This window comes from Saccoglossus kowalevskii, chromosome 2 (genome assembly GCF_978046115.1).
Source record: "Saccoglossus kowalevskii chromosome 2, keSacKowa6.1, whole genome shotgun sequence".
Classification (NCBI taxonomy): Eukaryota; Metazoa; Hemichordata; class Enteropneusta; family Harrimaniidae; genus Saccoglossus; species Saccoglossus kowalevskii.
Window position 1 is genome coordinate 42,195,640 of NC_140642.1, and position 12,276 is coordinate 42,207,915.

The window sequence follows — 12,276 nt, forward strand, 5'->3', positions numbered from 1 at the left end:
AATCTGACCCTTTGACCTAGATTTGGCTGGGATTGAATATTTTATTTTAGACAATATTCCGACGTGACGCACTGCTACAAAATGTATTCAACAGAAGTACAACATGGTTGTCTGGGTTTCTTTTCCTGATTGTGTTGAGTTTACGATTTGTATAATTATTGTTGTTTCCCCCCAAGCAGAAGACAAGCCAAAGGACCATGAAGCTAAATAGAATTCCCACGCATGGACGTGTACTGAGTGAAAGAAAATATTTCTAAGGCTCAAATAAAAATGACCTACTATTACACCTCTTTGTGTATTTGTCAATTTTGTATATATTTGGTATGATCGTATGATCGTAAATACCTAGAAAAATCTCGTCATTCGTTAATAATTTCATTTGTTTGAAATGTCCACCGACCGTAATTTGTTTCTTCAAACGGTCCCGACGTCCGTCATTCAACACAATCAGCATTTATTTATCGCAATTCATGGGGATCATGTCCCGTAATTTGCGGGCTGTACAACCAAATAATTAAACAAGTACTATTTGATGTATTTTTGTTTTACCTCGCGAAACTACAACAGAGCGTAGAGTTGTCGCGGTTAAATAGTCGCCTTGAAATCGATGGAACTTCAACTACTAGTATCCATTTCTCACCTTGAAATAAAAAAATCGAAGAGCATCGGGGATATATTATTAACCAGTCTTACGAATCGCTAGCTTTATTTTATTTGAATTCATAAAATTCACGAGTTTTCGACATTTGTTGGCAACTTCCGCGCTAAAATGGTTGAAAATGTGAGTGTGGTTTTCTCGCAAAGTCCTGTTGATAATACGGACTAATATGGTTCTGTAACCCAGGTCGTGCTCCGATCAGGTGACTCTCAGCCAATCAATGATGTTGTAACAAAACATATTTAACGCAAATTGAAGGGTCGTCGTACCATCCAATCTCCATCGTCGATTCACAAAGTTTTTTTTGTGCTGTGACAGGCTTCACTGAAAAACATCGGTATATTTTGACAAACGAATGGGATTTTACCTCAGTACAAAAAAAGAAAGAAAAAAAAAACAGGGCTGAGATACAAATCAGTTTTGCAAGTTGGGAAATAAGGTAAACCAGACTTGGGTCGATTATTTTCAGTATAGAAGGACTTCCGTGTGAATCATGATTTTCAAATTGTTCATCGGCTGGTGACCAAATATTTACGGCCACACTAAATGGACACGTTTTTTTTCTGAAGCCCAATAAATTATTTCTGCATGTCAAGCGCTATTCGATTTTTTACAGGGCATGTGGCTCGTTTTCATTCGAAAATATGTTTGTGAGAATACTTTTAAAGTACGTATAGATCGAGCTAAGATCACTGATCGTGACTTAATTTTGAGAATTGGTTGTCAAATTTTACCAGACCGACGCCACCACAACCATCCAATCATATGTTGGAAATGTACGCACTTGTTTTGGAACTTTGTATCAAGATGACTAGCGCCGACGCACCAGGCGGCGTACGTGTGTATTGCATATTTTAGTAGTCCGGGCATGGGGTCGGACTCGGCTAAAACTAAACGAAACACAGAAAAATACCACTGAAATGAGGAATCTGAATCTGCTCTTCTAGCAGCAAATAAAATGAGCGAAAAAAGGTAAATTTTATAACAAGAACAGTCTCACTTCGTATACAGCAAATTGTGTTGTATCAGAACGACGATTCCATCGTGTGATTTGAATTTATCACGATTTTCCTTCCAGTCAATATGAAACTCATCACCTTGCCGATTGTAATGTACTTCGCAAAGTTTTTGGTGCCCAATACTCGCAACACTAAAATAATTAAACAAGATATCTTTTTAAAATGTCATTTTACTCTTGATCATATTATTTTATTCGCCTTGAATTTCAAATCGATTACATATCGAACTTCTGTACATGTTTTTGTCTACTGCCCTTCTGCGTACAAATAATGAGGTCATACTCATGTCACAATAAGTTGAAGCTGATGCCATGTTGATGCCATGAGACTGCGAAGCTGAGGCCACGATGATGCCACAAAATAGCGAGGCGAACACAGCTTCAATTTTCAATGACGCAAAGCTGATGCCACAATGATGCGATGCTGAGGCGACAATGAAGCCATGCGTAGGCGACAATGATGCCACAAAAGCCAAAGCTTCCGCGAGAACTGTACTGTACTTGAGATATCAGTGGAAAAAACGAAAATTGACTAATCATTATGCAAATTAGGTAATTAGTATCCACGGATTATTACCAAAAACTAATAAAAACCTAGCATTAGTTCAGAGCATCTATGTACCAAGTTTCATCAAAATCCAATGAGTGGTTGTTTAGATATCAGTGGAACAGTCATAGAACAGCTAAAAATTAGCTAATTTTCATGCAGATTAGGTAATTAACGAGCATGGATTTTTACCAAAACCTAATCAAATCTGCGCATTGGCCCAGAGCATCTATGCACCAAGTTTCATCAAAAACCGATGTATGGTTCTTGAGATAGCAGTGGAACGGTCGCTCGCTCGCACGCGCGCACACACACACACACACACACGCGTAATTGGTCCAGGCATGTCTATGATATAGGTTCAATGCACAAGGTTGCAGGCACAGAGGTTAATCCACAAGTCTGAATGGGTACTGAAAATAATCAGCTAACACATCAAATGTGACACAAAGTTTTAAAAAGTTTGTCTGATAAACTGATTTCACATGAAAGATGCATACCTGGTCCAGGTGAAACTTGTGAATGGTAATTCTGTTGATATTAGATTTGACAGGTGGAGCAAGTTACCAGAGCAAGTTGCACCTTGTAGTCTCAATCCTGTTAATGAAAAGAAGATTGTTTCATATTTGGTATTCTCAACACTTCAGGTGTCGTCAGATCAAAACACCCATTTTGAAGGGTTAGAAATCTTATGAGAAAACGACAGAATAATTCAGACAGCAAAATGCTACTGGGCAGATATTCTTACCTATAATGGAGAAACTACAATCATCAAGACTGACTTGTTTACCATCATCAGAAACAGATACCTACAGCATAAATGAACAAAATACAAATGTCAACAACAAATGAAAGAAAGCTTAGAAAGAACTCCCCTGTGCTGAGAGTATTGAAGACACATTAAAAATTAATTCAAAATTACTTGTACATGAGATATTGATGGAAAAGCTGAAAACTAATTATGTAAATCAGGTAACTATTATGAACAGAACAGAATTATTATGCTAATTAGAGAATTAATATGCACCAATTTCAACCCAAAATTAATCGGGCCTGTCTATTGTCCTAGAGCATTTATGTACCAAATTTTATTCAAATGTGATGATCAGTAATTGAGATATCAGTGTTAATTGATTATGTTAATTAGTAATAATAAGCATAAATATTTACCAAAAACTAATTGGGTCTCTGCATAGTTCTCTTTAAATGTTTCATTAAAATCCAATTTGTGGTTCTTTATATATCAGTGGAATATTATGCACATTAGGTAATTAATATCCAATTAAAACTAATCAGGTCTCTGCATAGTCCTAGAAGATCTATTTAGCAAGTCTCATTGAAATATGATTAGTACTTGAGATATCAGGCAAAAAGCGGAAAATTAACTAATTATGCTAATAAGGTAATTAATATGCACAATTATTTACCCAAAAACTAATCAGGGGTCTGCACAGTCCTCAAGTAACTATGTACCAAGTGTCATGTGATAATTACTACTTCAAATATCAAAAGCTGAAAATGAAAATGATTATGTAAATTAGGTAATTAATATGTACTGATATCACCCTAAACACTATCAGGTCTGTGCATTGTCCTATGATATCTATGTACCAAGTGTCATTGAAATGTGATGATTACTACTTGAAATATTAAAAGCTGAAAATTAATTAATTATGTAAATTAGGTAATTAATATGTACTGATATCACCCTAAAAACTATCAGGTCTGCGCAGTGTCCTATGATATCTATGTACCAAGTGTCATTGAAATGTGACGATTACTACTTGAAATATCAAAAGCTGAAAATTAATTAATTATGCAAATTAGGTAATTAATATGTACTGATATTAACCTAAAAACTATCAGGTCTGTGCAGTGTCTTATGACATCTATGTACCAAGTTTTATTGAAATGTGATGATTAGTACTTGAGATATCAGTGGAAAAGCCGAAAATTGATTAATCATTATGTAAACTAGGTAATTAATATTGCACAGATTTTTACCTAAAACTAATCAAATCTGCACATTAGTTTGGAGCATCTATGTGCCAAGTTTCATCAAAATCCAATGAGTGGTTCTTTAGATATCAGTGGAACAGACACGCGCACGCACACACACACGCGCACGCACACGCGCACGCACACACACACACACACACACACACACACACACACACACACACACACACACACACACACACACACACACACACACACACACACACTGCAAAGACTCAAAAACAAAACTTAGGTAATTAGAATATTATGTACATTATTTGATAGTTACACTACGTGAATGCATAGTACTAGTGTTGTGTAGTTGTATTACCTTCATGGACAATTCTTCCAATGACCAGTTGTTGGCTTGAGCTACATATTGACGTGTAGCTGTCACATACGCATCAGGCTTGAATAAACCACCTAACCAAACATGCTGATTCTGAAATATAACAGTAAATGTCAATCATAATAAATGTAGTAATTGAATCTAATTATGAAACAAGCCATGCATGGCACAGTCCCTGTTAGTTATCAAATTTAAGATATATAGTTTTGTTTATAGTAATATACATGTAGCTGGAATATAACCATGTCAGGAATATGATTTTTTAACATGAAAATCATTGACATTTGTATCTGATCGTCAAACAAGTACTTGTCCATATTGAGAGATATTGCTCTGGAACAGCATTCAAAATCAGCCATTTTTAATACATGTATATATATAACATGATTTATAACGAATATATAAAATTTGAACATAATCAGTCAAAGCATTTAAGAGATATGGCTCTAGAAGCCCATTCATTAAAACAAAATGGCCGCCAGACAGCCATTTTGAATCTGATCTGACAAATAAAATGATGTGCATCAGGAACCCGTAATGTCTAATGTATGTACCAAGTTTGAACGAAATCCATCCATAAATGCCAGAAATGCTTGATATTTGATGATTTTTTAGCACAAAAATGGCCATCATTCGGCCATCTTGAGAATCAGATCGTGAAACAAATTAACGTGCATACAGTTAAAAACAGAATTATTCATACCCCTACTGAAATTTCAAGGTTTTGTGTTTTTCTGGAAAATGACAGGTGGATACTGAATATTTTGGCTGTGGTTGGATATCTTTACTTGAAAGGTAAACATTCTGAATGAGTTTTGTACAACCTCATTTGTATAACAAAAAAGCATATTACTTTATTTGTATTCTGACTCACTCAAAATTATTCATACCCTTTGTTAAAGCATGGCATTTGGCCATATGCATCTGATATGCACATGCTTCAGACATTCTGCATGTTGTTTTGTTCACATGTAAAGTTGTGTAGGCCAGTCTGAATAATTTCCAAGGTGGTAAGTGAGTTCTGGAATGACATTGTTCTAGAGTATAAAATCAAGTGCAATAATGAAATCTTCCTCAGTTGTTATGATCATGGCGAAAACAAAGGAACTCAGCAACGACCTCCGCATGAGCATTGTGAATGCCCACAAAGATGGGAAAGGCTATAAAGCCATTTCCAAACTCTTGAGAGTGCTAGTACCCACTGTACAGTCCATTGTACAGTAAGAAACATTTACAAGCGTGGACGGCAGTCGAAGATATCTCCTCATCTGGCCAGGAAAGTATGCCGTGAGGCCTTTTTCAATCCCAGAACAAGAGTCAAGGCTCTTCAGGACAACTTGGGTGAGATGGGCACCAAGGTTTCACTGCAGACCATATGCCGCACAAGGAAGGACTACACGGCTGTCGCCCAAGGAAGACCCCTATTCTGACTCAGAAGCATCGTAAAGCTCGACTTGCATATGCCAGAAAGCACCGAGACAAGGATCAACATTTCTGGTCATCAGTTCCATGGTCAGATGAGACAAAGATGGAACTCTTTGGCCACGGAGATGTTTCCATCGTTTGGCGCAAGAAAGGCGAGGCATTCAACCCAAAGAACACTGTGCCAATCGTGAAGTTTGGCGATGGGAGCATCATGCTGCGGGGCTGTTTCTCTGCAAGTGGGCCTGGAAATCTTGTAAAAGTAGAAGGCATCATGAAGAAGGAGCAGTACATCCAAGTTCTGGAAAACAACATCAGGCAGTCTGCAGAAAATCTGCATCTCGACCCCAACAGGACATTCCACCAGGACAACGATCCTAAATATACTGCAAAGGATAACAGTGTGGAGGTGCTACAATGGCCAAGCCAGAGCCCAGACCTGAATCTCATTGAAACCTGTGGAAAACCCTCAAGACTAGGGTGCATGCCCACAGGCCCTTCAACCTGACAGAACTAGAGATCACAGCCAAGGAAGAGTGGGACAAAATTCCTGTGGAGCTCTGCCAAACTCTCATTAATAGCTACTGAAACCGCCTGGATGCTGTGGTCAAGAACAAAGGCTTTGCAATTGACTATTGACTGTGATATTGCCTTTTAAAGACATTGTTTAACATCATGGAGGAATGGCTTTAATTTCTGTTTTGAACTTCAATGTCTATGTTATATAATGATGTTTAGAAAGGTCAATAAACAGCCAGGAATATAGAAAAGTTTTGAAATTTATGCAGTCACTATCTAAAAACCTATGACTGAATAAACATGCTGTCACAGTAGTTTATGGGGGTAATAAATATGGTGGTTCTGGGCCATTCTGGCCTCTTCTCTATTTTCACTCTTTTGAAGCACTTAAATGATGTTTAAGTAAAGTACAATTTTTCAGGGCTTAATTTCTGCACCTTACCAAAAACACTGATACCATTTAGGACCAGTTAAGATTTGTTCAAAGTTCAACAGTATTTAACAATGCCTTTACAGTTTTATTGACAAAGGGTATGAATAATTTTGAGTGAGTCAGAATACAAATAAAGTAATTTCTTTTTTGTTATGCAAATGAGGTTGTACAAAACTCATTCAGAATTTTTACCTTTCAAGTAAAGGTATCCAATTACGGCCAAAATATTCTGTATCCACCTGTTGTTTTCCAGAAAAAACACAAAACATTGAAATTTCAGTAGGGGTATGAATAATTCTGTTTTTAACTGTATGTATAATATCATGTATGATGTATGTGTGAAGTTTGATTTTGATTGGTCCAGGCATTTCTAAGATACAGGTTCGGACGCACGCACAGAGGTCAAAACATAAGTCCCCAATTTGGACGCAGTCCGAACAGGGACTAACAAAACAAGCACCAGCAACCTATCATATGCGCATGATGTTTCATAACCAGTTGGGTTTGAATCTGTGCACACATGTAAGCACATTTATGCATACACACACTAACATAGGGTCAATCGAGAAACCATTTCCTTCAACACACGACAGGGGCTAATGCATTTTCACTATATGAAATAAAATGTAAGCAGTATAATGATGTATGTATGTGTCAACATTGATATATTCCTCACAAAAATCAGTAATTTACCTTGAGTTCCTTGGCACCACCTGACACTGTGGCAGTAGATAGTTTCTGCAGTTGTTTTATACGCTCACTGAAATCAGAAATCCACTGAATGACAGTGATTCCTGTTGGTACAGTGTAAAGATTCCATGACTTTGGAAGAATACCTGAAATAAAAATTTTAAATGGTGTAAATATTTTGATTTCCAAGTTAATGAATGCAAGGAAATGCCTCGACTGACCCAGTCATGGCAATTTTATTGTTTTATATGGTAATTTCTATAGTTGGAGTTTATAGAATCATCCCTGTTGACATGAAATTTCTACGACTGGTGCCCTCTATAGTTGTCACCATGTTTTTTTAGGTGATAAATATGCTAATGAGTAGCATGACTTGTAAGCTGGCAACCAATAAGAAAGACAGCTTATGATCCGACTTGTTCTACACAAATATAATGCACACGTGATCTGACACATAGTACCTATGACTAGATGCAAGGCAATGCCAACATGGAAAGACATACCTTTAACAAGATCACCAATTAATGCTCTATGATAGTTGGTCTGTTTTTTCTTAGTGTCACAAACTTGAATAACTTCATTCAAATCTTGACGTACATCTTCTAAAAGTTTAGCTCCAAGGTTCACCTGTGGTGGTTAAGAAAGTTACAAAATTACAACTGCATCTCAAGCACAATAGAACTAGGTTGGAGTTCAACTGACATTAAACTGATCATTCTTTTTGTGGTTACTGCACTTAAAATGCCTTGAGGATGAAAGTAATATATCATATGTCCGATACCCAGTCCTGGACAAACTTTTGAAGACGGGTAATATTTGCTGGCTCCAAAATATCACGCAGGACTATCTTTTGGAAGCTTTTTATATCCATTATAGCTTAAATACAATAGTCATGGAGTTGAACAATATTTCCTCGTGATGCAAATAAAAATATAGCACAAGTTTCAAATAAAAAGACACTTTCCAGAAACATTATTTAACATGTGAAGAACTTTCTTATTATTGATTCTTACTGTAAAATCTGTATTAAAATGGTACGATGCAACAGAGGGAATGCAGCTTATATTAAAGCATCTACACAGAAATGGTGCATCTTGTTTTAATTGTTGAAAAAGAATGGATGTAGCTTCTATTAGGGATGCAGCTTATAATACAGCTGTTATGGTATTCATTTGTGATAATATCATACTTCTCTGGTCATAAGCCCCTCTCTGGGAATAAGCCCACCACTCTCGTTTTAGACATTTAATGAGTTGACAGCATCCCTGTGACTGTGCAGGTGAAATGCTATTCAACACCCAACACACACAAGCTGAAATGTTTTCATTGACCAGATAGGTCATGCTTGTTTTTAAACTGATCCTAATGCTAGAAATTTTCCAATTGCTTTGATAGTGAATGCAATAGGATCTTTTGACATTAAAACAAGCAGCCTATCGGCTGAGATAGCTCCGCTGTTAGCAATGCACATTTCAATTAAAAAACTGAAGACATCATTAGAAAATGAACAATATGAATAGTATCAAAGCAATCGGACTTACAGTTTTTAACAAGAAGTCGAAAATATCACTTTTTACCAAAAATTACAAAAATATTCACCAAAATTTAAAGAATTGAAGATATCATCACAAAATGAACAAATCTGAGAGAGGTCCACATGTAGTACCTATATATGTAATATCAAAGCAATCGAACTTGCGGTTTTTAACAAGAAGTCGAAAATATCACTTTTTACCAAAAATGACAAAAATATTGACCAAAATTAGAAAATTGAAGATATCAACATGAAATGAACAAACCTAAGAGAGGTCTACCCAAGATACATATACACCAAGTATCAGGCTTGTAGTTTTCAAGAAGAAGTCGAAAAAGTAAAACATTGACACGGACGACGCCGACGGACAATCACTCATATGATAAGCTCCGCTCGACAAAGTCGACAGCGGAGCTAAAAATGGCTTGTAATGAAGGAAAATATTAATTTCTGGAAGATATTAACAATAAAATGTTCTAAAAATGACTCCTATATTTTAATAGATCAGACATTTCTGAAACTTTTATATGCAACTTATAAAGTGACTGCTTTTTTGCTACGGAATGATTGCCCACCTGCTGAAACATTCATGCGTAAGGTTTTGAATGCGTGCTGCAATGGAAAAACACTAGAATTTGTTATAAAAACAATCAACTTCTATTAACACCATTGGAGAATAAACAAACAAAATGTTCAAGGTAAATTTTCAAATAGTTTACAAACCTCTCGTTCAAAAAATCTGAATAATGGATCTTTGATATTATCAGCTGATCTTTTCATTGTTGTCAGTGACTGTTGAAGAAAAGTATGATAACGTGTGTCAAGACTAACAAAATATTATGGCTCAATACAAGTTACTGTGTGCACAAGAAAATTTTAAACTTGATACAAATTGTCAGAAACTAAAATTAGTTGACAGCAGGATAAGTGAATCAATAGCAATCATCTGAGTTTAATGGGAAGTAGTTATAGTGGTAGAATCTGGGTTGGGAGTGGAATGAAGTGGTTAACTGGCAAAATTAGGGTTGAAAGTCAGTTGTAGGACTTCAACAGCAGAAAAATGGGTTGGGAGTGGGGTGAAATGGTTAACTGGTGGAATCTGGGTTGGGAGTGGGGTGAAATGGTTAACTGGTGGAATCTAGGTTGGGAGTGGGGTGAACTTGTTAACTGGTGGAATCTGGGTTGGGAGTGGGGTGAAATGGTTAACTGGTGGAATCTGGGTTGGGAGGAAAACTAAGTAGTTCATTTGACATAAATCTTCTCTTGTATCAAAACTATAATAATGCAGTATAGTATACCTTTGGTATGAGAGATAACCAATTGAATGCAGTTTCTTGCAATGATCTCATTGGGAGTTGGGAGTGGGGTGAAATGATTAACTGGTGGAATCTGGGTTGGGAGTGAGATGAAATGGTTAACTGGTGGAATCTGGGTTGGGAGTGGGGTGAAATGGTTAACTGGTGGAATCTGGGTTGGGAGTGGGGTGAAATGGTTAACTGGTGGAATCTGGGTTGGGAGTGGGGTGAAATGGTTAACTGGTGGAATCTGGGTTGGGAGTGGGGTGAAATGGTTAACTGGTGGAATCTGGGTTGGGAGTGGGGTGAAATGATTAACTGGTGGAATCTGGGTTGGGAGTGAGATGAAATGGTTAACTGGTGGAATCTGGGTTGGGAGTGGGGTGAAATGGTTAACTGGTGGAATCTGGGTTGGGAGTGGGGTGAAATGGTTAACTGGTGGAATCTGGGTTGGGAGTGGGTGAAATGGTTAACTGGTGGAATCTGGGTTGGGAGTGGGGTGAAATGGTTAACTGGTGGAATCTGGGTTGGGAGTGGGGTGAAATGGTTAACTGGTGGAATCTGGGTTGGGAGTGAGGTGAAATGGTTAACTGGTGGAATCTGGGTTGGGAGTGGGGTGAACTGGTTAACTGGTGGAATCTGGGTTGGGAGTGGGGTGAACTGGTTAACTGGTGGAATCTGGGTTGGGAGTGGGGTGAAATGGTTAACTGGTGGAATCTGGGTTGGGAGTGGGGTGAAATGGTTAACTGGTGGAATCTGGGTTGGGAGTGGGGTGACATGGTTAACTGGTGGAATCTGGGTTGGGAGTGGGGTGAAATGGTTAACTGGTGGAATCTGGGTTGGGAGTGGGGTGAAATGGTTAACTGGTGGAATCTGGGTTGGGAGTGGGGTGAAATGGTTAACTGGTGGAATATGGGTTGGGAGGAAAACTAAGTAGTTCATTTGACATAAATCTTCTCTTGTATCAAAACTATAATAATGCAGTATAGTATACCTTTGGTATGAGAGATAACCAATTGAATGCAGTTTCTTGCAATGATCTCATCCATGCTGGTCTTCCATCACCAGTGGGACTTGTTGGTTTTTCTTCATGAGAGGATGAGGTATAGGCTAAATCATCATCATCTTCCAATAACTGCATTTTCAATAGATTAGTGATCATTTCACTACCTGTTTAAGACAAAAATAAAACTGAATGTGTATTTTCCAAAGACTAATCAGATGCATACTATCATCATATTTTTACCGTTCAGGAAAGTGTGCCTGCCTGCCTGCATGTCACCTACCTCTGTTAGTAAGAAGAACTTTCTCTGCATTGTTAGGTAAACCTAACCAGGATGGTGTCTGCTGTTCTGGTAATTTCTCTATAAACTGTAGATACTGTTCCCGTCTGCATACAAGCATAAAGTGTAGCCATAGTAACATGCTTTCAATGTTTATATATACAAGTTCAATATAAATTTCTGTAACATACATTTATTGTAAATGATCTATTTTGGTAACTTTCTGATGTCAACAATGTAAAGAAATATTGAAAAGACATTTGTGGCCATCACCTCAAAGTGGCTATTCATTGTCAATTTGAAATACAAGCTATAGACTAAATATTTAAGCATTACTTCGCACAAATTATTTTCACCCAATAAATTGAAAGCGAGGTCAATGAACAAGTGACCATGAAAACATCCTCAATAAAAATAGTTTGAGGTTGCTTACTTATTTATTGGTATTTATATAAGACCAGAACGTTCATTCTCAAATGTTAAGTGTAATTTTGTTTCACACATTACAATTTGAGAGCACCACATCATTA

The 12,276-nt window shown here is 37.2% G+C and overlaps 1 protein-coding gene across 4 annotated transcripts in view; it reads right to left on the reverse strand.

Annotated features, from left to right (window-relative positions):
• LOC100379078 (cytoplasmic dynein 1 heavy chain 1-like) overlaps positions 1 to 12,276 on the reverse strand; it is a 127,227-nt gene that overhangs the window by 6,108 nt on the left and 108,843 nt on the right. For all 4 annotated transcript variants that reach the window (XM_085495740.1, XM_085495730.1, XM_085495735.1 and 1 more), the window contains 8 exons: positions 11,746 to 11,853; positions 11,458 to 11,629; positions 9,892 to 9,960; positions 8,138 to 8,261; positions 7,638 to 7,780; positions 4,553 to 4,663; positions 2,972 to 3,032; positions 2,724 to 2,820 (listed from right to left, as the gene is read on the reverse strand). In XM_085495740.1, the coding sequence (XP_085351866.1) occupies positions 2,724 to 2,820; positions 2,972 to 3,032; positions 4,553 to 4,663; positions 7,638 to 7,780; positions 8,138 to 8,261; positions 9,892 to 9,960; positions 11,458 to 11,629; positions 11,746 to 11,853 (885 nt within the window). The remainder of the gene's footprint in view (positions 1 to 2,723; positions 2,821 to 2,971; positions 3,033 to 4,552; positions 4,664 to 7,637; positions 7,781 to 8,137; positions 8,262 to 9,891; positions 9,961 to 11,457; positions 11,630 to 11,745; positions 11,854 to 12,276) is intronic.